The following is a 26,731-nucleotide window of genomic DNA, read 5'->3' on the forward strand; positions in this document are numbered from 1 at the left end:
TCGCCCTCCAGGCCTCAGAGTATGACTATTTGGAAATAGGGTGATTGCAGATGTGATCGCGTTAAAGTGAGGTCATTAGAGTTGACCCCAAGCCAATAAGGTGATGGCCTTCTTAAAAAAAAAAAAAAAAAGCGAATTTGCACACAGATATGCACAGTTGGGAGCTGGTGGGAAAACATGGCCACCTACAAGCCAAGGACAAAAGCCTGGAACAGACCCTTCCCTCACAGCCTCAGTAGGAACCAACTGTACCCACACCTTGACCTCAGATTTATAGTCTCCGAATCGGTGAGACAGTAAGGTTCTGCGGTTGAAGCTACCCAGCTTGTGCAATTGTGACGGCAGCCCTAGCCAATGAACGGACATGCTGTGATTCATAGAATGTTCATGGAACGTTGGAGTTCTAAAAGAGTAATCCTCATTTAAACATGGCCCGAACAAAATCCCAGAGCCCCTGGAAGGTCACAGCTAAATTAAGTCAAATTATTTTTTCCAGACTCATGCACTTGGTTTATAAAATCGGTAGCCGAGTATCGAGGGAATGAAAAAATCAAAGAAAAAGGACATCACCCAACTAATCCAACACTTTTGAGTCTTGCGCACAGATCAGCACGTGCTGCTTTACCTCATGTGCTTCGTGTCACAGACACAGTACTGAGCAGACTCGGTCCATTCCATCGGCATGTCTAAATTCCAAGGCATCTGAGAAAGTCCATAGCATCTCTACTGCCGGGGGGAACATTCCTCACCCAACAGGTGTCTCAAAAAACACTTCTCCCAATCCACCCCTCACCCCTCCCCACACTCTTTCTGACCTGATTCTTCTTGGGGGTAGTTTTCTCCACTCTTACTGGCAGATGTTGTCTACTGGTTCAACAGGGCAATTCCCAACTCTGAGATCACGTCCTTCCTACTCCCCCCCCCCCACAGCCAACGACATTCCTAACATCTGTGCTTATCAGATGTGCTTATCTTTGCCCTCTTATTTTTCCGTATAGGTTTATCAGGTATGTATCCCCCAAAATAAGTTGCTCAGGCCGGTTTTGAGCTGTATCACTTGTATTCTTCTGTGAATTGCTTTTCCACTCGCAATACTATGTAACTTTCATCTACACTAATGTGGTGTAGTATAAAATATACTATTCATTGCTGCTGTTTTCTAGCATCGTGCATATGCCAAAATTGATCAATTCTTCTGTTGGCGAATAGTTTGAGTGTTTCTAGCATCTTGCTATTGTTATGAATCATTTTGCTATAATAATAAACATTCTCTGGAACTCATGTTTTTTTTTCCCCCAGGTATCTACTTAGGAGTGGGAAGTCTGGGTGATGACTTTCCTCTTTTACTTGCCCATAAACTTCCTGCACCCCTCCTCCTTCTCTTGACTGTCCCTTGAGAGGACAGGAGTCCGGTCTATGTTCAGGACCCCTTGGTGGGGAGCGGGGGGGACGGCGGGGAGAGAAGGAAGGGGAGGAGAGGCAGGTGGTGATGGTAGGACTTCAGCTACAGCATTGGGGAACCAGTCGGGAAGGTGTGAAGCAAGGCAGCATCCTCGCACTGGCTTTAAAGAGCATGAACGTGAGGTTGGGGTCTTCTGACCGGAGACAGGGGACTCAAGCTACACCATGGTGACAAGGCACCATCAGCCCACTGTGAAATTGCCGCTGCCTGTGGGACATAGAGATTCCAACAGAAGATCTGTTCCATCCTGAGACGGTCTGTTTATCTAACCTGCAGAAAGGAAAGCTGGCACAGGCTCCAGCAACTCTTCTCCGAGCCTGGGCCCCCACAGTAGCTTGCTCCTCTGTCTCCTTTTTAAGGAGACTCCAAGTTTACGGGCCTCCTTGTTCCCCAAACCCAGCCCCTGGCTACCCTCTGCTGTCTCCACGGCGGTCTCCATGTTCCTCCCTCCACAGCCTCGGAACCAACACCTCGCTGTCTCAGGGTGGGACCACTGTTTTGTGCTAGAGCTGGCTTTGACGTTGCTCAATGGAGAGCCAACCCCGTGGCTCTCTTCCAGAATCAGCAGGAGATGGGCTCCTCCCTGGTTTGTGAAATATCCTGGGGTCCTCTGTGGTGGGGTTGCAGCTGCTGCTTCCTGGGCTGATCCAGACTTCTCTCTTTCTGTCCTCTCTAGTGGCTCCACAGCTGGCTGAAGACTCATTGGAGGTGGGTTTCTGAGTTGACCTGTCACCCTATCTTATAGCATTGTCACCTACCCCGTGGTGATAGGAGCTCCTCCTACAGGGTTTGGTCCTCCCTTCTTTCCTTCCGAGCGTTAGCACTGGGCTGGGAGACTCCTTGGCTTCCAGCCTGTCCACTTATGGAGCCTTCACTGTGCAGAGCTGAAATAAGGGTCCCACTACTGCTCATTTAGCTGCTTGGGCAGCAGATTCGCAGGTAGTCTCTGGGCCTGCAACCACCACACTGGGCAGCTCTCTGGGGACAGGCCAGGGCCTCCCATGACACACTGAAAGTCCCCCCGGAGGATATGCTTGCAGACCTTCCGAACGAATAGGAAAGGCACAGCTCACAAGGTGAGGTCTAGTTTATCTCTGGCTCAAGTCCTTTTTATCTCAATGGATCACCTCATGAGCCTGGCACCTCATGGAAATTTCAGCTCAAGGGATCTTTCTAACATAGAGATGATGAACCTGGCAGTCAGGCTACCTCCGCAGAGGAAAAATATTTCCACCTACCTGGCTTGTCTTTGCCCATCTACTCCTGACTTCTTCAGTCCCATCATGCATAGGTCGGTGGCTAACACATGTTCAGTGCTTAGCGTGTGTCAGGCATGGGGCCAAGTAGTCCGGCTACTCTGTCCACTTTGCTGTCCTGACTGGGCCTTCTCTTGTGACCTATGCTCCAAACCACCCTGAGAACTCTGCCCACGAGCTGACATCAGATGGTTGCTTATGAGCATAGGGTTGACCTTTCCACCAGGAAAGGTGGAAGTCAAATATCAGGTTGTGCTTGGTTTCCTAACGGGAAGGCAGAGGCATAAGCATCCCCTGCTATGAAGGCTCAAGACCGGATGCTATCAATCGCGAAGAAAAGTCGAGGAAGCACCTCCTTGGCATTAGGTTCTCCAGTGACTTGTGTTTGAACGTGCACGCTAGACCAACCCCGCCCCCGACCGTGGGATACACATGTGTGGGTGAGCCCAGTTTTGATGAACCCCTCCCCCCCTGCAAACTGGTAAGGGAGGGAAATTAACAACTAACGGGACTCAACTAGTTTTGGAGACGGGAAGATATTAAAAAACATTTTCAAGTAAAGAATTCTAAAAGTATCCATCTTATATAATTATCACAATAAAGATAGACTTTTTTTTTTTTTTTTTTAAATTTTTTTTTTCCCCACGTTTATTTATTTTTGGGACAGAGAGAGACAGAGCATGAACGGGGGAGGGGCAGAGAGAGAGGGAGACACAGAATCAGAAACAGGCTCCAGGCTCTGAGCCATCAGCCCAGAGCCTGACGCGGGGCTCGAACTCACGGACCGCGAGATCGTGACCTGGCTGAAGTCGGACGCTTAACCGACTGCGCCACCCAGGCGCCCCAAGATAGACTTTTAAAAATAATGTGTTACGTGTTTTCAAATGATTCACTTTCTAGACTTCTCCCTCATCGGAAGTACAGATAATTTTGCAAAAGGGACAAGCGTGGACTGCTGAAGAATGCAAATAATTAACCTTGTTACTCCTTTAAACACCACAATACCATTACTGAAAACTCCTCTTGCATCATTTTGGCTGCCCTTCATCGGGCAATCATAATGATTGTGTCATTGCAAACGCAGAAGCTCCCAGCACCTCTGTAGCTAAAGTGCAATTTTATCAAATGGGAAGATTAAACTGGAACCGGAAGACAACTCATAAGCTCTACTGCAATGTGCATTATCTACTATGCAATCAGAATATAACGTATGCAATCAGAGCATTTCTTTTCCACTCAAATAGGACACCTAAATAAAAGTAGGCAAAATGGATATTTTATGGGATGATCCTGAATCTATTCTATGTCACGGAAATTTGAAAATGCATGTGCTTTTAGTGGTTTACTTTGGCTTGCTGATGACTTAAGACACACCTCCAGGCACCAGTGTTCCAGAACTTCACTGAGCCGCTGTTCTAAGATTCAGGAAGGCTGAGAAAAAAACGTTGACAGGATTCCTCAAGAATCAAGAAAAGGCCAAGGGGAAGGGATAAAAATCGAACTCAGAAAAACTCAACAGGAAAGAATAAGCCGCCCTTGTAATGAGCTGTATTCTTTGGTCCCCCTCATGGCTCTTTTTCCCTCATCATTAAACCCCCCAGCTAGTGGCTCCTCTGTCTGTCCCAGCACCACACCTCATCCCCAGCCATTTTGATGTGGACGCCTCTGACGCAAAATAGCATTTGGCCTCAAGCAGGGCCCGTGAAGGGTTTACTGGAAATGACCTCGGTCTCTTCATTTTATGCTTTTGATAACATCTTAGGGAGACCAGAGAAAGTAACCACGTTATCTTCATCTGCAACATACTGAGCTTAACCGCAGGAGTTTTCTAGTTAACTTTAGAAATCTGATTGTAGTCAAATAGTCAATAACCCCATTTCCAACAAGGTTTCTAGATGTCTGGCATAGTTCAGACAAATCAGAGGGCAAATAAATTGATGCCTTCTCTTAATCCTCCCCTGAGTTTTATGCTAATTGCTTGAGGAATATTTCAAGCAGAGGCCATAAAAAAAGCAAAAGCTCGGGGCGCCTGGGTGGCGCAGTCGGTTAAGCGTCCGACTTCAGCCAGGTCACGATCTCGCAGTCCGTGAGTTCGAGCCCCGCGTCAGGCTCTGGGCTGATGGCTCAGAGCCTGGAGCCTGTTTCCGATTCTGTGTCTCCCTCTCTCTCTGCCCCTCCCCCGTTCATGCTCTGTCTCTCTCTGTCCCAAAAATAAATAAATGTTGAAAAAAAAATTTAAAAAAAAAAAGAAAAGCAAAAGCTGTGTCTGTGGTCAAATACATTTGCAAAAGACAGCATAAAATACTGCATCCTTTATTTTTTTTCCCCCTTTGGACATTCAATGGACCCAGTAATATATTAAAGGCTCTAAGAAGGCATTTTTAAAATTTTATTTAATTCAGTCTTTTCAAAATCAATATGACCACAGGCACATTTTGTTAAAATTACTGAACACCTACTAATATGGTTTGAGAAATGCTCTGCTAAAGTGCATACCTTTCGGAAGGGTAGCAAAATAACATTCGGAAATATTTGTCTTTTTGATCAAACATTAACTAATTACTCACTTGGAACAGAGAACTTTACAAAACATTTGGACCACAAGGCTAATTTACAGAAAAAGGATATATCTTGTCCCATGGGGCGCCTGGGTGTCTCAGTCAGTTAACATCCAACTCTTGGTTTCGGCTCAGGTCATGACCTCACGGTTCACGAGTTCGAGTCCCATGTCAGGCTCTGCACTATGGTGCAGAGCCTGTTTGGAATTCTCTCTCCCTCCATCTCTCTGCTTCTCCCCTGCTCGTGCTAGCACTCTCTCACTCTCTCTCAAAATAAAATAAAATATTTAAAAAATTTTTTAAATTACTTTAAAAAAGAAGATATCTTGTCCCATTTTCTAGAATGAAAATATTGACTAAGAAAAGAGAAGAAATAATAAATTTACAGGCAAAAAATGCACGTGTGTCCCCTTGGTAAAAAGCTAGGAAGATATCAACTAACAACATTGTGTAAAGCCATCAATGCATGTGTCCAGAGATGCATTTAACATCAACCAGCTGTGGCTCAAAACCATCCCCGAATTTGGTAAATGTGTATTCAATACATCTACATGTGACTACATGATACTCAGAGTGTTCCTAAGGTCACCAAAACCTTTGATTGCCATTTGGAAAAGGAAGTAAACTTCACCTGGCCCCGCATCCTTACTGCTGGTTCTGAATTCTTGCTTAGACACCAGTAACCAAATAGCTACATGGGTGGGTACGGACTGCAGTCAGCCAGCAGAGGAAAAAGAGCAAAAGCTTAACATCAGAAAGAAAAAGCAACAAACAACAGAAGAGAAAATTGGGTAAAGGACATGAATAGACCTCTCCTACAAAGAGAAATTCAAATGGCTCTTCAATACGTGAAAAGCTACTCAAGTTCAGTAGAAAAGAAGCGTAATTCTTCAGGGAAGTACCAATTTTTTATCTCGTAATGGCAAAATGTTGGCAAGAGTAAGGAATGTGAGGACACACTGGGTTGAAAAGAGAGTGGAGGGTCAGGCGTTCTTAGGTAGTCTCCGTGGACAGCGATTTGCCCATATCTACCAGATTTTAACACACACATGCACAGACTGAAGGAGTGATCCCACTTCTAGGAATCGATCCCCCATGTACATATTCACACATGGGAGAAATGATGCGGCTCGGCGTTCTTCAGTGCAGCCCTATTTATCAGAAAGATTAGAAACACCCCAAATGTCACCACGAGCAGCCGGTTAAACATCGACATGACAAAAGTCTAAGCAGTCTGCAAAAAAGAAAGAAAGAAAGAAAGAAAGAAAGAAAGAAAGAAAAGAAAAGAAAAGAAAAGAAAAGAAAAAGGCGGCTTTCTATGGACTCAGAGGAAAGATCTCCAAATTACGCTAAGCAACAAAAGCAGGGGGTGTGTACCATACTGTGCTTTCAGCCATGTGACACACAGAATTGACGCACAGTAGGGATGCACGCACATACACATTCTGGCACACGTGTGTTTATGGATCTATGGGTATGCAAGGCACGTGTCTGTAAGTCTTCTTTGCACTTACAAGTGTATGTATATTTCCAAGAGGACATTTGAGACACTGACAACATCAGCTTCTTTCTGGGAAAGAAAACTGCATGGCTGAGGGACAGAGGAAGCACGGAAGGAGACTTCATTTTCACCACTGTCTTCAATAATTATCTCCAAATGCATGTACTACCTTTCAAAACAGTACGTTTGCAATTCAGTTCCTTCCCTCTATAGGTTTACATATAAAGCCAGTGTGTATGTTGGTTGATTTCTTATAGTCATTATACCATTCTATTTACTATTTAAAAAAATATTTTTCTAAAAGGCAGTGGAATGGTGAGTGGGGATAAATCAAGAGGGAAGAATACAGGAAAGGATGGAAGTCTATGTGGTCATGGCTTCTGATGCCCAGCCAAGCCACAGGGCTTCAGGACGGCAATGCCACAGTCAGTTGGCGGTTTGCCCTGGTCACACTAGCAGCAGTGAGCGGGATGTATTTGAAGGGAACAAGTGTCAGGGCAGAAGACCACTGCAGCCATTGATGTGAGCCCAAGCCAGAACTAAGGGACTGGAAATAGCAGACAGATTCAAGAACTTATAGGACAACTGTCTGAATGTGGGCAAGAAAGAATGAGAACTTGAAATGAGAAAAAGGTGACCTCAGGATCCCAGCCTGGGTGACTGGACGGACAGAGATGCCAAGAGCGAGCTAGAGAACACAGAGGTGGAAGTCTAGTTGGGAGGCTGGTGAACTGAAGAACCTCTAGGATGCATGTGGGGCGGGGGGGGGGGGGGGGGGGGGAAGGAAACCATCCAGGAGCCACAAAAACAGATCTGGACTCCAAGCTGAGGTTGAGGGCAGAGATACAGATTGGAAGGTACTGGATATGCAGATTCGGGTTGAAACCCTGAGCGTGAATGGATCACATCGGAAGTGAGTATGGAGGTGGTTTTAGGAGGGAGACTGAAGGAGCCAGGACAGAGAGGGTAATGACACAGGAAAAGCGGGGACACAGGAGGCCACCCCAGGGGAGGGGCGCAGAAGGATGCGTGAGTTTGCACAGCCTTGAGTTTCTCACATGGAGAGGAGGTGGCTCAAAGCGGGTGCCCTCGGGAGAGCACTGATGGTTTGAACAGCTCTTGAGAAGGCGAGAAAGGCATTAGCCATGGGCAGGCAAGAGCGACGAGTCAAGAAATGATGTTTATCTGCTGGTTTGTGTGTATTCATAGCATTCAGCTCTGTTGCTCCCTTACTCCACCCCATCTCCCCAAAAAAGAAAAGCAATGAGCTCAAACACTGAGAGAATGAAAGCAAAAAGCCAGATGCTGCGGCTTGTTAATGCGCGCGCACGCACACACACACACACACACACACACACACACACACAACTTTGCTCCTTGTTCTTGGCACTTGCTACATAAAGTGTGGACAAGTTGGACCCGGTTAGAAATGCAGAACCTCAGGCCACACACCCCAGACCCACGCACCAGAATGGCAATTTAACAAGATCCCAGATGGACTCCTATGCACTCTGCGGGATGAGTTTCTTTCAACTGGGAATCCCCGAGAGGGGCTTTTATCACATCCTGATGCCCAGGGCTCCAGCCCCAGGGATTTTTGCTTTAGTCCGGGCTGAGCCCAGAGAAGGTCCCAAGCGATCCTAATTTGCAAGCGAGGTTGCCATCCACTGCTCAGGAGGAGGGTTTTTTCTCAGTCTTTCTCCTTCTTCCCTCCCACCTGAGGGTGACCAGTCCTCCCGACAGCCCTCCCTTGTCACAGAAGCAACATACCACAGGGTTTGAGCAAGGCAGGACTTCAAATTTTCGTCTGCCTTTTGAAATTGACGTCTCTCTCTCTCCCTCAGAGAATCTTTATTCTCGTGGTGCTTTCCCAACTTGATGCGCGTACTAGTCATCTTGTTAGTAGACTCTGATTGGCTGGTCTGAGAGGAACCCAATGTTCTGCATTTAATTAGCACCCAGGCGAGGCTAGCTAATAGACCTTGCTCTCAGGAGCAGGTGCTCTAGGGGATGCGTCAGACTATTGCACCGATGTGATGTTGAACCCGGTGGGATTCGTTTTAAAATGAAATTCCAGGCACCTGTGGAGTTTAAACGCTCCACCCAAGATTCTGTTGCATCCGCGGGACTGAGACCCCCCTTCCCCCCCCCCCCCCCCCGACCACCACCACCTTAGAGTGAGTATCTTCCTAAGGTGACACTCCTATCATTAAAAATCTGCTTTAGAGACTCGGGTTTCAAACGGGCACTAAGAAAAACAACAGCCAAGTTGGTCTCCATGAGTAAGAGCTTCCTGGTCAAGGTTCGGTCGTAAATGACGTTACTCCCAAGCAAGTTCTATAAAATGAGATAGCACAGTCTCATCACTCCTTTCCCCATCACACGTCACTCGGCCAGGAACATCCCACACACCCTTTGTTTTAGAAGCTGACAGTTACTATGGTAACCATAAAGCTAAGGCGGTAGGAGGCAGGCCACAGCTTCTTAGGGACAAAAAAAGAAGTAGCCAGCATGGAATTTCCCCATGGTCGAAAATTCACAATGCATCCACTTGAGTGGAGAACAGAGCTCTCCCCCCAGCATGCTTCGTGGATCTTCTATGATTTACATATTCCAGTGGGCTAATCTGTTTTTTGATCCCAGGTGAAAATTAATTCATAGGTGCTCTAGAGAGCCACAGCCTTACTTCCAGATTCTTCTTGGAAGATAGCCCTTCTTTAAGGGAGACGGTGTCTTTGTTTGGTCGACGCCACATCCGATCTGAAATCATACCAAGGACAACTTCTTTTCCTCTGTATGTCTTGATGTGCACGCAAGTGATACCTTTAAACCTTAACAATTGAGCTTGCCATCTTAACCGCCGATCATTTCGCCCCTGGGCGGAATGTTGAGCAGCATTCTGAGTTGGAAGAGAGTTTTAAAGAAATGCAATTCTGCGGTGCCTGGTTGGCTCAGTTGGTAGACATACAATACTTGATCTTGGGGCTGTGAGTTCAAGCCCCACATTGGGCCTAGAGCTGACTTCAAAGAAAAAGAGAAAGAAAGGCAGTTGTATATTTTCAAGCACAGAGAGCCACCCGACCCAGCCGGGAAGAAAGGTCTTTGGGACTGCCTGTAAAGAACAGCTGGGTGTGAATGAACCAGCTTCTCCCAGGCACACGCCTCAGAGGTGCCTAGAAGATGCTCTGGGAGCGGCTTAGCATTCCCTGCATGATGTTGTTCACAATGCTATTTTCGGCTTTAATCAAAAATCAAAGACAAATGACACTGGAGCCTCTGTTTGAATCGGCCCTAATTCCAAAGCAGTAGAATCAGAATTAGTTCTAATACGCAGTAGTCCCGTGTCTTTGCTAACCTCAAGCATGAGAAGGTATGCAAACCAGGCAAGTGAACACCCCAGGAGCCCGGGTGCTGGCGGCTGGCTGTGCTGGGTGGGAGTGTGCACATGTGCTTGTGGAAGGGGGGAGGGGCATGTCCTCACTGGAGAGACTCTACAGCCATTACCTGCAGTCACTCAGTCCCCTCTGTGCCACTTACATGGGCACAGCAAACTCCAGGAGTCAATTAACTACTCTCACTGGGATGGCAGTCTGGGAACCGAAGCTCAGTGCTGTCTATCACCGCGTGGTTAAGGATTTGAAATGCTATCACTTCCCAGCAACAAGGCTGCTCCATTCTAAGTCATTTCTTACCACTTCATCAAATATTTTTAACTGCCAGGTACCCAGCAACACAAGCAGATGTCTCACCGATATCCCAAACTAGTGAGGCTCAAAACAACAGCTCTCTCTTTGACCTACGATGGGCCCTCCCCCTGCATTACTCATCCCTACAAACGGCTCTGTTATCCACCTTCACAGAAAGCACTTCCGAAGGCCATTGCAACAATATCTTCCAATCTGCAATGTAACCTTCTTACACCTCATCAACAAACGGCATCTAATTTCCCTTCCCTTGAATCAGACCTAGCCTCGGTGACTCCCTCGTAACCAAGAGGTGCTCAACACAAGTGAGGCTGCCTGAATTCTGCAACCAGCTTCTGCTTTGATCTTGACCTTTCCGGATGCTCGTTCTTCAGGTGGCCCCTCTCATGGGACCCTCCATTGCAGCCCAGTGCCATAGAGATGCCCAAACCATGCAGAGATGCTCCCATCTACAGACCCGGCTGAGCCTTTGAGTTACCCAGCTCAGGTGCCAGACACGAGTGAAGAAGATTCCAAACGATTCCGGGCCCCAAATGATTCAAATCATGTCAGTTGTTCAAGCCTTCACAGTTCAGGGCCCAGACATCCTAGAGCAGAAACAAACCACTCACCATGTCCTGTCTGAATTCCAGACTCACAGAATCCGTGAACATCATGATGATGATTTTATGCCAGTAAGTTTGGAGTGGTTTTTCATGCAGCAGTAGATAACTTGGAATATCCCCTAGGGCACCTAAGCCAGAAGTTATTCCTCAGGCCTCCTTTTCTCTTGACCCTCAGATCTAATGGGACTTGTGAATGTCAAATCCTTAACATTTTCTTAATTTTATTGATTGAGTGATTGATTGGGAGTGAGCACGTGTGTGTGAATGGGGGCGATGCAGAGAGAGAGGGAGAGAGAAAATCCCAAGTAGTGCTGACAGCACAGAGCCAGACATGGGGCTCAATCTCACCAACTGGGAGATCATGACCTGAGCCAAGATCAAGAGTTGGGCACTTAAGAGACTGAGCCACCCAGGTGCCCCCAAATCCCTAACATTCATCATGATCTGTCTCCTTCTCTCGAAGGAGGGGTTAGGGTTAGGGTTAGGGTTTAGGTCTATCTTGGCCCGGCCATCTTGGTTTAGGTCGTCACCAGTTTTTCTTGGACTATTGTCTACTCCCTTCTCCCTGCTCTTGCCAACATGGGATTTCTAAAATAAATCCATGTACCCACTATATTTATTGGGTGACTATTATGTGCTTTGCATGGAATAAACATGGCCCCAATTGTCATGAAGTCAACAGTCTAGTGGGAGAGAGTCACACGGTCATTCAAGGACATAATCACAAGTGCCCTCACGGGTAAGAAGGAAAGCTCATACTACAGGGGGTCTGCTCCAGGCTGGGGCTCAGAGAAGGCTTCTCTAAGGAAGTGAGACAACACCAAGAGCCGAAGGGGGAGGAGTCGTCAGCCACATGGAAGGAGCTGGCATCAGATCCCACGTGCAGTGAAGTCTTTGTCCCCCATGAAGGCCAGACTGGGAGGAGCAAGCATGACTATGGAGAAGCCGCGGTGGGAGGCGGCTACTGCACATCTAGCCATGTTATTTTCAGCATGTCCAAAGTCCAGCATGGCCCATCATCTAGGTTCCAAAACTGACTCTCTGTTCCCTGAATGCTCAGCTCCTTGGAGCCTCCCTTCAAGGGGCCTCAGCCTGGAACACCACGCTCCTGACACCACTGGGGTTGATTTACCTCTCATACTTCCTGCGGACTCAGCTCAGGCATTGTCACCTCCAGGAAGCCTTCCCTGACCAGGGAAGGTTGCTGAAGCTCTCACCTGGTTCCCTAGTCATACCTGTGAAGCTCTCTGACATGTTCAATCACAAATGCCCACTGAGCCTCTCCAATGCGCCAGGCATGGAGCCCGGCGCCCTGACCCCAACGGGGCACAAGACAGATTAGCCCCCGGGGCCCTGTAGCACTTACAGCTTAGCTGGAAGATGGGCAATAGACAATGAGTCACTCAGCTTTTGATTTTTTTTTTTTTTTTTTGGTGGGCAGGGTGTCTACAAACTGTACCTTTTCCTCCAAGTTTTAATTTAAATTCTAGTTCATTAACATGTAGTGTAATACTGGTTTCAGGTGTAGAATTTAGTGATTCATCACTTAACATGCAACACCCAGTGCTCGTCCCAGCAACTGCCCTCCTGAATGCCCATCACCCATTTAGCCCATGCCCCCACCCTCTTCCCCTGATCAATCCTCCATTTGTTCTCTATCATAGTCACTCAATTTTTACATTTTTTTTAATGTTTATTTATTTTTGAGAGAGAGAGAGACAGAGTGTGAGTGGGGGAGGAGCAGAGAGAAAGGGAGGGAGACACAGAATCTGAAACAGGCTCCAGGCTCTGAGTTGTCAGCACAGAGCCTGACGCGGGGCTTGAACTCAGGACCAGTGAGATCATGACCTAGGCCCAAGTCAGACGCTTAACTGACTGAGCCACCCAGGTGCCCCAGTTACTCAGTTTTTAAGTCTCACTGAGAGAGGTGCTGAAAAGCTGGTGGGGAAGCCCACAGTGACCTCCTCTTGTCATAACCGCCTTGTTCCCCAGGCTTTTAGTTCCTTTGCGTGCGGTAGGCATACTGCCTTCCTCCTGCCGTGGAGCCTCTGTATGTGTTCCCCTACTCAGGACCCTCCTGCCTCCCCTCTCCCTTCCCCTGATGAGCTCCTCCTCATCTCTCATTTGGCAGCCCAGGCAACCTGTTTCACAAGGAAGTAGGGCAGGCTCCTGTGTCCCAGCCCTTGGAGCAGAACCACAGGTCCATCCATTAGGAGAGCAAGTCATTGCATGAGTGAGGCTCTTTCTGCAAGGTTTAGCTTTGTCCCTGCAGCTGTACGTATGCAGGGGTTAACTTTTCCAGAGTTTTCTGCCTTCTCTGTTTCGAGAGACTTGCGCCTTGACCTCCTGCAGGTAGACTGCCCTACTTCAGCCCAGACCCACAGCTTCACCTGAGAAACCACTGGGGCCCAGGAGAGCAGACGTGGGAATGGCATGAGAGTCCACAGGTCCGCGAACAAAAAGACTGGAGAAGGCTGTGTTCATGGGAAAGGCTTAGAAGATGGCAGAGGCAGGGGTGACTGACCCTAAATCACCCCAAATTTCCTCAATATGCGGGCAAATTCACTGGTGGGAAAATGAACTGTTCTTTATCCCATCCACCTCTCCAACCATTCATCATCCTTGGATGTGGGGACAGAAGGAGCTGTTTAAAAGAAGGAGTCCACAGCTTTAACCTTGGGGGTCCAGGAGAATCTGAGTGCCCCAAAAGAAAGTAGAGGGGTCGAGAAGAAGGTTTGATGATGGACAGATGAGAGGAGATGATAGGGCAGGGTAGACACTTTCACTTTGATATGGAAGACATTAAGGGAGGAACTGGCCGGAGGGGATAGTGGAGAATAAGAGCTACTATTTATTGAGCATTTACTGTGTGCCTGAAGCTGTGCTAAATCCTTTACATTTGTTTTCTGATTTTTAAAATTGTTTTTTAATCATTATTTATTCTTTGAGAGAGAGCACGCGCGCGTGCGCACAAGCAGGGGAGGGGCAGAGGGAGGGAGACACAGAATCTGAAGCAGGCTCCAGGTTCTGAGCTGTCAGCACAGAGCCCAACGCGGGGCTCGAACTCACAAACCGGGAGATGGTGACCTGAGCTGAAGTCGGACGCTCAACCAACTGAGCCACCCACGTGCCCCATTTTATTTTCTGATTTAACCTTCACAACTACATTATGCCCATTTCATGGATGGAGACACTGAGGCACAGAGAGAAGCCCTTTCCTCAAGGTCACACAGCTAGAAAGCGGTCCAGCGTCCTCCCTCTTCCTCACCATGCACCTTGCCTCTCAGAGTGACGCAGAGATGTGGTAGGTGAGCAGGTTAAAGGGAGTTAGCTTGCTCAAGGAAGCCCTGTAGAGAGAGAATGGTGTACGAAGGAGGGTTGTGAACATTCTTCAAAAGGAACAAGAAAACAGGAGGGGTGCTGGGCAAGAGGGTGTTGTCTCCTGCCAAGGTCAGCACTCTCCAAGGAGAGACTGTTACAAAGGTCAAGCACTTCGGGGAAAACAGGTTGGAATATGATGGCCGACAGAAAGCTCACTGGCCTTGGCACTGGCGTTCTTGGTGACTTTTAAGACAGCATTACGCGGAGGGCAGAGGGCAGCCCACGGAGGGGAGGAATCCAGGGGCCCAAGAGGATGCAGTACGAGAGAAATGGGTTTCCAGAAGCTTGGCCAAGAGAACAGGAGACAGGACACCAACTGTGGCAGAAGGCGGGATTCAGGCAAGAATTTGTGGTAGGACAGGGAAGCTGTGAGCACATCCGTGATTTGTGAGCCAGCAGAGCAGGAAGATGGGAGAGGTCAGAAAGCAGTGCTCCCTGGGAGGCAGGAGACAGCCTTCTCATTCATCCCCAGGCTCAGAAGAAAGGGCCAGTCTGCACTGATCCAGTGCTATCCCGAGCATTTATTTATTCCCAAGGGCTTCATCTCTAAGCTGGTTCCTGGCCGGCACAGAATTGAGTTGACATAGCGGACACCAGGATGGGTGGGATGGTTTAAAAAAAAAAAAAAAAAGGCAAATTAAAAAACTCCACAGCATTCTAGAGTCAAGGGGTTTTAGGAACCTGTGGCTGAATAAAATTAAACTGGCTTATTATTATTTTTTAATCTTTATTTACTTTGAGAGAGAGAGAGAGAGAGACAGAGTATGTGCATGTGCACAAGCCGGGGGAGGGGCAGAGGGAGGGAGAGAGAATCCCAAGCAGGCTCCATGCTGTCCGCACAGACCGGACATGAACCGTGACCTGAGCCAAGAGTTGGACGCTGAACTGAGTGAGCCACCGAGGCGCCCTTGAACTCGTTCCTTTCATGCGTGAATTTCTTGGATCCTTTTCAGCTAATGGACAACCTTAAACTCCAAGACGAGGTTAAAGAATTAGGAGCTTCCGGTCTCAGGGGCTAGAGAATCTTTGTGCCCTGGAGCATCTGCAAAAGAAGGGTTTCCCAGGATGCACACTGGGAAATACTGCTCCCGTGTGCTCATCAGGAAACGAGGGTTCATCCCGTAGCATGGGAAACATTCCCACTTATTCTTCCCAATCCTTGCTCAAAGTAAACTCAGGGTAAAATTACTCCAGTAAAATCGGTGGGTTTATCTCTTCCTCTGTGGCACATTCTTTTTTTTTTTTTTTTCAACGTTTTTATTTTTATTTTTGGGACAGAGAGAGACAGAGCATGAACGGGGGAGGGGCCGAGAGAGAGGGAGACACAGAATCGGAAACAGGCTCCAGGCTCTGAGCCATCAGCCCAGAGCCTGACGCGGGGCCTGAACTCACGGACCGCGAGATCGTGACCTGAGCTGAAGTCGGACGCTTAACCGACTGCGCCACCCAGGCGCCCCTCTGTGGCACATTCTAACAGCGTGTTTACTTACCCTTGCTCTGGAGCCTCACAGCTCACAACAAACGTCCTTCAACTGAAAAGCATTCATAATGGAGCTCTCAGAACGCTTGCTTAACTCAGCTGGGCCAGGGCATCTTGAAAAAACCAACTTTCTGCCCTAAGAGGATGCTGTTGAAGAGATGAACGTGGTTCATGCACTTCCCAGGCCCTGTTCTGCTACAGAGCGCACTGGTCTCTGGTGTTCCTCAGCCTGACAGGACGTCACAGAGTGACTCATGCTCTGGTTTCTAAAGAATTAATTCCTTGGAGAAAACTATCCTTCGTGGAAAATGTCAAGACAGACAGAGGGTCATTTAAAAAGGAGCGACGCTGACCTTAACTGGGAAAATGACCGAAAATATGAAAAACAATTAAGAAGGGAGAAGGAGGGGTGCAGAGGAAAAAGGGAAGGATGGAAGGAGGGAGGCGGGGAGGAAGCAGACCTGTTGGGGGGCGCGCAGGGCAGGAGAAGGAATGCAGGAGAGAGGCCTGGCACTTACTGAATGTCTTCTGTGCTTTGGGGCAGGGCAGGTAGAGGTGTGTTTCTAAAAGTCACAAGCAAGGTTGTTTGACAGGAGTTTTACGAAATGAGAACGAGCAGGGGCACCTGGCTGGCTCTGTCCGTAGAGCGTGCAACTCTTGATCGTGGGGCTGTGAGTTCGAGCCCCACATTGGATGTAGAGATTACGTAAAAATAAAATCTTCAAAAAGAAAAGAAAAGAAAAGAAAAAGAAATGAGACCCACCAGATTCCCCGAGAAATATAAAGCCACCACTGGAAGAGACCATGAAGAGCCAAGATCAAGTCTGGCCTCCCTGGCGACCTGCGTTCCGACAGTAGAAATCTACAAGAGGGATGACCTACAGACTGAGCGATCGGGAAAGGGCCCTGAGAACCTGGATGTGAAGGCAGAGTTGGAAAAAAACCAGAGGTGAGAGTTCCCACCGAGTACGTGCTTCTCTGACATTTCTGCAGGCACCCAACCCCGGTCCTTTGTTACGTCCCGGACCACACAGCTGATAGCGTGGCACCAAGCACCAACAGCAAAGTTCACCTTGAACCCCACGGAGCCGGTTCTCTGCCAGCTCATCAGATATCCACATCTGATAGCGATTCCAAGACTGTGACAGGCAACTTAGAAGTTCAGCGGGGGAAAGAATGAGGAAGAAACGCCGTATTCATGATGTGAGGCAGCCAGCTAGAACTCCCCGCTAATTTGTCAGGCTCTTTCAGCTTTATCCCCATTCGAACATCCAGTCTGGACCTGTTATACAGAGGCCACATTTCCTGTTCAGACTGGCAGTGATTCCATTTTAATTTAGCTCAGCTACCGTGATTTTCATACCTTCTGCTTCAAGGCAGAAAAGCACTTAAGCTTAACATTCGACAGCTTAAAATGATAGCCGGAAATCTACAGTAAGTTCTGATCGCTCTAAATGTTTGATGCGGAAAACTAAGGACGGCAAACAGTATACATAGATCAATGGCCTGCCCGGTTTTGGGGCCCAGGTTAGGAGGGGACCCATTTGGACATATGTTCTCCCCCGTGGAGGTCCTCCCTACACGGGAGAGCTGGAGAGAGGCAGCCTCTGACCAGAGCAGGAGGAATCATCCCCAAAGTCTCATTTCATGCATGTTGCTCTCTCTACCGGTGAAACAGTTTGAAAAACAAAACAAAACAAAACAAAAAAAAACCCCAAGCTGACCAGGGGGCAGAACCCGGCAGCAAAAAAGAGGGGAGCAAGGAGTGACACAAAGTAAGCAGACTTTGGGGGATCCGGGAGGACAGAAGGGCAGAGACGGAGACTTTGGGGAAGCCAGATAGAACCAGAGGTTATTCTGACTGAGGCTGTGGAGGCAGCATCCAGAGAGTCAGAAACAGTAATTTCGTGGAGATTCCTAGAAATGAGAATCTAAAGTTATTCAGCTGGAATTTGAGAGACCATGGAAGAAATATTTTGAACCTGAAACCTGGAGCAAATCTGGGGTCCGAAGAGAAAAGGTTCAGCTTCCTCGTGGAGCACAACCGCCACAGGGAGAGACCCCATTTTCTTGCCAGGGTGGGAGAACCAGCAGAAAACGAAATAGAAAAGCCACAGCGGGAAAAGCATCCTCATAAAAGTAAGGTACACTCCGCTGTGGCCTCAAGGACTGACGGTCCACGGCTATTTTTAAGAACTATTGGTACAGCTGAGTCGTTGTGACAGAGCCCGTGTGGCACACAGAGCCTAAAACAGTCACTGTCTGGCCCTGACCCCTGGTCCAGACCGGGCCTCGAAGTTGCCCTGATTCTGGGCAGGGAGGGCTGTTTGCCCTCACAGCAAGCAGCCCACACCGCATCATATTCACAAACGGCTGAACCAAAGGTGTGCCAACTCCAAGCTTCCTGATGCAGTAACAAGCAAATTAATTCCTCCGCATACAAGTCCCTCCTAAAAGTAGACACCAACCAACACCTTCCATTTTCTGGACAGAACGTGTCAGGTGGGTCGACCAGCCCTGCATGCTGGGGACGAAGCGTCCAAACCCATTGTTGTCCAAGCCCATTGCCCCCGTCCTCCCAGCTGTATCCGAAGAGGAGGAAGATACCTCCTGGCCAACCTAACACAGGCTGGCCATCCTGTGCACCTGTGGTCGCTGCCCAGTGAGGACAGACAAGGATGGGACCCAGTCTCTGGTCCCAGTGAGGTTACCTTTTCGGAATGTCTCCCGGTTTTCCTCTGCTTCTCTGTTGACTCGATTCTGTTCTGGTTCAACCACAGCTCCCTGGTCTTCGAGCTCATCTTCTGTTTCATCGTCACTATAGGGAACCACTTCATCATTCGGCTGAGAATCCTCCTCAAATGTCGTTTCTGAGTCTCTTTCAGAACTCATCCTGCTGGCAAACTGGAACTACCTGGTTTAAAAGAAAGAGAAACCAGGGTGAGTTATGACTCGCGCCCAGTTTCTGCCTGTGCCCAGTAGCAATGCCCTTTTAACGGAACATAATTTAAATGAATGTGCAAGTGTGTCTGAACAATGACCCCAAAGTTCAAATTACCAAGCAAATAAGAACAAAACCATTCACGGGGCACCTGGGTGGCTCAGTTGCTTAAGCAGCTGACTTCAGCTCAGGTCATGATCTCACAGTTTGTGGGCTCAAGCCCCGCGATGGGCTCTGAGCTCAGAGACTGGAGCCTGCTTTAGATTCTGTGTCTCCCTCTCTCTCTCTTCCCCTCCCCTGCTCATTCTCTGTCTCTCTGTCTTTCTCTCTCTCAAATATAATGAACATTAAAAAAATTAATGTTGGAATGAGCACTGGATGTTGTATGGAAGCGATGAATCGTGGGAATCTACTCCCGAAGCCAAGAGCACACTGCATATGCTGTATGTTAGCTAACTTGACAATAAATTACACTTTTTAAAAAATAAAAAAAAAAAAGAAGAAAACCATTCATTAGTGATTGCATGCTTGAGCAAGAATTAAGAACAAAAATGTAGCTGCAAACTTTTTTTTTTTTAAGCGTATACAAACTTTAAGGTAGTATTTCAAATTGCGGGTCTCTACCGAGCAAAATAAATTTAAGTCATAACCGACATTAAAATAAAATGAAACGGCTAATAAAGCATCGGGGCACAGCAGGTGTCGTAAGAGTCAGTACTGTTGGATGAAACCGTCTGATGAAACACACACACATTTATTTGCATTGTAGGTCTTAATGCAATTGCATTTCTTACTGCGGGTTGCTGGCAAAGTTTGAGACACAGTGCCCTAAGACATCTGGTTTCCCCTAATGCTAATATTCTGAGCTTTTACTCTGTGATACATTAAAAAAAAATTTTAACGTTTATTTATTATTGAGAGACACAGAGCATGAGCAGGGGAGGGGCGGAGAGAGGGGGAGACACAGAATCTGAAGCAGGTTCCAGGCTGTCAGCACAGAGCCCGACGTGGGGGGCGGGGGTCGAACTCACGAACCGCGAGATCATGACCTGAGCCGAAGTCAGATGCCTAAGCGACTGAGCCACCCAGGCGCCCCATACTCTGCGATACATTTAAGGCTTAGATCCTCACCTTTCACTTCCTGGGAGCACTCCCTCACCTCTCTTCCTAACTACCCCCACTGACACCCTGTATCTGGAATTTGGGCTTGTGTGTATGCTGCTGTTTAAAGTGAATGCACAAGTGATAAGCACAACTGTAGTCATATTAGGAAAATATTTACACAACTACCATGGGTCACATGAAGATAGCCATGCAGGCTGGCGTTATTTATATAAGCATCATATTGCCGTGTACCTGACGTTGTTAATAACAGCAGCTCACATTTATATAGCGCTAACTGGACTCCAGGCCCTGCATGCACTGCTTCACCGACATTGGCTCCTTGAAACTTCCCACACGACCCTGGTGAGGGTACTATTGTTATTCCTACTCTACAGAGGAGAAAACCACAACTCTCTGAATAGCTTGCACAATAATTATTAAAAACGTGCCCCAAAGGGGCGCCTGGCTGGCTGAATCAGGAGACCATGCAACTTTTGATCTCAGGGTCATGAGTTCAAGCCCCATGATGGGTGTATAGCTTACTTAAAAAAAAATTCGCAGCAACACAATTGCTTTCCAAGGAGGGATCTTCTATATTCTACTCTTCTGTTACAGCGTCTTATACGTTTTCATCAAGGGTTAGTTGCCGTGAGTGGAACTACTTAGCTGATGGCATGCTTTGTACCAAATCTAACATCTTGGACCTGTGAAGTTTTATAGCCATAATTGAATATGTATGAAATGTTTAAATATTTATACTATCTATTATTAATATGTATTATCATATTATATATTTATAATACAGATATATTTTGTCCAATATTATTTACAACCATAAAACCCAGAAGCAACTTGGGTGTCCAGTGCTTGGTAACTGTGTAAATAAATTGTGATATCGTCACACTAGGAGACAATTTAGATCACGACCCGAAGCGTTTTTAATGACGCCAGAAAAGTCCAAACATGTTGAGTTGAAAGGTGGGTTAACAATCCGTATGGATAGAACAGTCCCAGTTACTCAGACATTTATTCACTGTCCAAAATGTCAACAATTGTCACGCATCCTTTACGTGAAATGACCCATGTCAAGTGCTCGATTCAGTACCTAGCATACAGTAAATACCCAATACAGTGCTAACACGACAGAAAGCACGCAAACGTGATTTTGTGATTTTCAATTCTTTCCAGAACTAGAAAAAATGTCCTTTATGATAACAAATGAAATGGTGTGGGGATTTATCCCTTCATGCATTTCCATCTCCTGAAATCACTTCTAAACTGTATCTGCCTCTCACCAGGAGGTAACACATTAGACTATTTATTATAGGACTACTCTTGAGCACAGGCGGATTCCGTTTAAAAACCTTTTGACTGCAGAAGGAAACATTTTCCTGCTCTCCCAATTTTCTGTGCGCTAGTAAATAACTCTATCTCGGGGTTCCATACATGTCTCATTTGTGGTTTTGTAATATACTGCCACCCATGCTTTAGCTGCTATTTAAATTTAATACGCTCTCTTTAAAATTCCCAAGCTCTTAACGGCAAAACTTTTGCCAACAATCTTTCAGAACAAAAATAATGGAAGTGGTTCAAGCAGGACCACCCTGTGAGATAGATAACATTGTCCCATCTTACAGATAAGGACACTGAGGGTCAGCTGCTAAGTGGCGTAAGTTAGGATCTCATGTCTCCGTTACAGGGACATGTACGATATTAATGAGTCTGAAAGCACCGTTACAGAAACAATTTTTCTTTTATTGTAGTACATAACATAAACTTAACCACTTTAACCATTTTTAGGTGTCCAGGTCAGGGACATTAAGCGCATTCTAGAAACATTTTGTATGTGATCGGTTCCCTCATCATTATTACGGCCAAGTGTCTCCGAGCTTATTTCCCACATTAAGACTGGATCCAGTCTTTCGAGGTTGGGGGAGGAGACAGACACAAAGGAGTGGATTCAACAGCCAGGAGGGTGGGATCCAGGGTGAGCAAAGGCATTGCATAACCGGCCAGCTCAGCACTGGAACATCCACCCCAGGCCAGACTGTGTGGGCTGCTTGGAAAGCAGAGCTCTGAGCTGAGTGGAAGTTCTCTGCAGTGCGTGTGTGTGCGTGTGCGTGCGTGTGTGTGTGTGTGTGTGTGTAAAATGCAGACACACATGGGAACCATTTAGCTCTCTCATCAGAGCATGACCAGAGAAAAACTGGGAAGAAATCCTTTCTTTGAAGCCCTGAGTGACGTAAGCCACTTTCCTGCTCTAAGCCATGATGTGAAGAAGGCAGGCACTGTCTAGAACATGGATTTGGAAACTTTGTTGTGTCCCTTATCACCCCTGCAGCACCCTGCGGCCCTGTGTGCACTTGCTCAGCCTTCATGAAGCACCTGCCAGGTGCTGACTACCACCCAGGCACTGGGAACAGACCCTTTGGAGACTACCAGGTCTTTCAGGGATCCAGGTAAATAAACTGGACAGCCACGAGACACAGCAAGGCCAATCATTTCTGCCTGAACATACACCTCCCGTCCACTCCTGCCTCTCCGTCTCCAAGGCCACCACCCTAGTCCACACTGCCATCACCTCTCTGCTGCAATGCTGCAAATACACTCTAACTACACGCCTACAATCAACTTCCGAACAGCTTCCAATCAACTTCTTGCCACTCTCCTGCTTAGACCCTTCCTACGTGTTAGGGACAAAGCTGTGTCCCCTTCAAAAAATCATAGGCTGAAGCCCTAACCCCCAATGTGACTGTGTGGGGAGATCAGGCCTTCAAAGAGGTAAATAATTTTATAAGGGTGGGACCCTAATCCGACAGGTCTGGTGTCCTTACAAGACGAGAGAGAGAGACGTCACAGAGCTCTCTCTTTCTGTGCACGCCCAGAGGAAGGGCCACAGAAAGATGACGGCCACCTACAAGCTAAGAAGATGGCCTCCCCGGAAACTAACCCTACTGGGACCTCACTCTTGGACTGCCAGCTTTCAGAAATATGAGAAAACAAATGTCTGTGGTTTAAGCCACCTCGTCAGTAGTATTTTGCTACGGGAGCCCAAGCAGATCAATATACTATGGGTTCCCACTACTCTTTAAATCCAAGCTTTCCCCCAACTCTGGGAGCTCTGCGCCCTCCTACAACTTCTTTCTTCCTCACTAATCCTCAGCCCCACGGTCTTGCTTTCAGCTTAAGCAAGTGAAATCTGTCCTGCCTCAGGGCCTTTGCACATGCCCTTCCTACTGCCTGAAATGCTCTTCTCTCAGTTCTCTTCATGGCTATTATTTCTCAGTCTTTAGCTCTCAAATTCAATATCCACTTTCACTGATGGTGTTAAAGAGGCATCTGCCCTCTTCTTCCTACCACCACCAATCTCCAAAACGCTTACTTTTCTCTTTCCTTCCGAGCACCTACCACGATCTTTAAATATACATTTGCTTTTACTTGTCATCTGCCTCTTCCACGAGACTACAAACTCTACAAGAACAGAGTCCCATCTGGGAATACTCCGTGCCCACCCTCTAGTTGCCGCTCAAAGATTTGGGGGAAAGAACACATTCACTTTTGATAAAGCCCTCGAGGATTTAGAGAGTAATCTGCTACCAAAAACAAAGATATCTTTACCATCTCTCCATAGCTCCTACCCACCACACCGCAAAAGAGTTCAATTAGGGGGATGAAGGGGGAAAGTTGACGACAATGATAAGAGCGAATAAAAACTTCTACGTTCGGAAGTTGTACACAGTGGAGATTTTTAGGAGTCTCACTCTATCAAGGCCACTGAAAACTTATTGCCTAAGATTTTACTACCTACACAAAACTAAATCAGCCTGTGGGAAGGTACTGAAGGTACTGAAGTTGAGCCCTGATCTTTCTTTTTTATCACCTGCCACATGACAAGTGTCTAACACACAGGAGGCCCTTTTGCCTCTGTCCCGTAGGGGGTTTAGAGTCCGGAGGGGAGTTCGCAAGTTACAGCCTACAGGCCAGGTTCGGCCGACCACCTGTTTTTGCAAATCGAGTTTTCTTCAAACACGTCCTTGCTTATTCCTCATTGTATCGTCAGTGGCTGCTTTTATACCATAGCGGAGTTGAATGGTTGTGATGGACACCATATGGCCTCAGACTGTAAAATATTTACTATCTGGCTCTTTACAGAAAAAGTCCGTTGACCTGTGGACTAAAACAAAAGATACTAAGAGACAGCGGCGAAACAAGTGCTTCATATCAAAGGCTCACAACCAGAGGAAATCATCACCGACCTGGGTAAATCGGGCCTGGTTTGGGAATATGAAACAAACGACCAGGGGCAGTGGTGGGAAAATGCCCCTAATACAGTTGTCCTATTGACTGGGAATAGTAGTGTCTCAATTATTGCAAGCTGTGTAACTGGAGAGGACACACGCTGGCCCAGCCAACAGACCATCATCTCCCTCGTTGCATGAGCAAGTGGTGATCGTGTGCCTACTAACACAGCCGTACCCGGTGCAGGGTGGTACTTCATCTCCATGAGAGCAACACGCAAGGATGGGCTGTGCCTCCTGGCAACCATCCTCCTCTCTCCCTGTTCTGTCCCTGTCCAGTTAGCAGACTCCAGACTTTTCTGCAAGCCTGCCTGAAAAAGAGTACAGGGTAGAGGAGATGGTGGGGGAGGAGAGGAACCAAGAGGCATCATTTATACCAGAGCTCGATTTGGGTCTTTTCCAGCTCTTAATAAAGTGGCACTTCATCTTCCATCCTGCCTTCTGCTGTGTTCAGCCCTCTTGGTCATAAACCCCCAAAGACAAAAGGGGTGAAGGACAGAGTTTCCAAACCTGGATCCTAACACCCCATCACTTGTCACCTTTATATACTTGGCTACGAGCTACCCGCAAAGTGAATGAATGAATGAATGAATGAAATCCTTATTCCTTTGTGGGAGAGGAGGCACCAAAGGAGTAAGAAAAAGAGAACCCAGGCAAAAAGAATGACCTTTCTGCTTTGCAATAAAAGCTTTAAGTCAGCAGGAACGAAAACACAACCTTTTGCTGCTATCACAAGGTTTCTCGATTTAAAGGGAGGAAAAGTAGGAACAAAAAGTTGAGTTTTGTCATGGCTAGGGTATGATCTGTGTGCATACGCAAGGGGCTCAGAGGCCGGGGAAGGCCAAGTGTGCCTGGTCAATGACAGCTTTGTCGTAGGACTGGATTCCTGTCCAATTAGACAGTAAGAGTCACAAAATTCATTTTTGTTCATTCTACATCATCTTTTTTTTATGGCTCTTAAAGCCCTCAACAAGAAAGGGTATTTCTAAGATGTGTCTTAATTATATTTAATTCGTATTGATTTAATATACTATATTAAATATAAAATTAATTTAATTAAATTAATATATTAATTAATATTATTAACGATAATGCAAAGTATTTAACATAATGTAGATCATGATATAATAAATTTGTGCATTAGATTTTTATGTCTTCTATACTATGTATGTATACGTACATATACATACATATAAAGAACATATAAAAACATATGTTCTAAACTAAATATAACAAATTACAACTCTGGCAGGCAGATACTGTGATGCCTCCCATGATGCCACCGCCTGGTGTTCACGCTCTCACGTAACCCCCTCCTCATGAGCATGGGCTGGACGTAACACCTAGCTTTCAACCAACCTAATATAACACAGGTAATGGGACGTTTTAGTCATGAGTAGGTTACAAGAGACTATGACTTCTTCTTGCCAGCCAGCTCTCTCCCCTTCCTGGCTTTAATGAAGCAGCTGTCCTATGGAGGGGCTCACATGGCAAGAAACCGAGTGACTCTCCAGCCAATAGCCAGCAAGGAGCTGGACTCTTCAGACCAACAACCCCCCAATGAAATGAATACGTACAACAAGGGGACCACAGCTGGCCATATGTATTGTATATTTGGAAGTTATGAATAGAGTAGATCTTAAAAGTTATCACAAGAAAAAATTCTAAGTATATGAGGGTGATGAATATTAACTAAGTTTATAGTTGTATATACCTATATCAAAGCGTTATGTGGTATACCTTAAACTAAAACAAGGTTATACGGCAATTATACGTCAATAAAACTGCAAAAAAAGTTTTTTTCAGGGTGGGGGATGGAAATGAATTTTGCCAACAATCACATGAACTTGGATGTGGATCCTGCCTCACTCTAGCCTTCAGATGAGACCCCAGCCTGGACTGACGCCTTAATTGCGCCCTTGTGAGAGAGGCCCTGGAACAGAGGACCCCACTAAGTGGTGCTGGATTCCTCATCCACAAAAACCAGGAGCTAACAAAAGGGTGTTGCTTTAAGCTGCCAAGTTTTGGAGTACTTTGGAACAAGAGAGAACTAACACGCATATCCTTGATCACAAATAATAATGATTCTGGGTAAGTAACGAATACGGCCATGATTATTTCCCAGTTATCCTGAAGAAGAGCCCAATCTAGGAGGGCGGCAGAAACCTTCTCTATTATCCTAGTTGGCACTAGACACGTGCCCACCCTACTGGGAATCTGCCCGATACTCTTGAGAGTAAAATCTGAGAAGCTTGATGACATATAATTAGGCGATCTCTTGAAGCAATGATAATAAAGCTTATCTAAGATCTAGATTAAACTTAAACTTTATACAGTTACCGAAGCAACAGGACTCTACTGTCCCTAGGACAAACAGGGTTATATATATGTGTGTGTATACACACACACACACACACACACACACACACACACACATATAT

The 26,731-nt window shown here is 46.8% G+C and overlaps 1 protein-coding gene across 3 annotated transcripts in view; it reads right to left on the minus strand.

Moving 5' to 3' along the window:
* ATP8B1 (ATPase phospholipid transporting 8B1) overlaps window positions 1–26,731 on the minus strand; it is a 127,917-nt gene that overhangs the window by 47,158 nt on the left and 54,028 nt on the right. For all 3 annotated transcript variants that reach the window (XM_047827364.1, XM_047827363.1, XM_047827362.1), the window contains one exon: window positions 18,659–18,861. In XM_047827364.1, the coding sequence (XP_047683320.1) occupies window positions 18,659–18,839 (181 nt within the window). In that variant the 5' untranslated portion in view covers window positions 18,840–18,861. The remainder of the gene's footprint in view (window positions 1–18,658; window positions 18,862–26,731) is intronic.

The sequence above is a fragment of the Prionailurus viverrinus genome, chromosome D3 (assembly GCF_022837055.1).
Source record: "Prionailurus viverrinus isolate Anna chromosome D3, UM_Priviv_1.0, whole genome shotgun sequence".
Taxonomy (NCBI): Eukaryota; Metazoa; Chordata; class Mammalia; order Carnivora; family Felidae; genus Prionailurus; species Prionailurus viverrinus.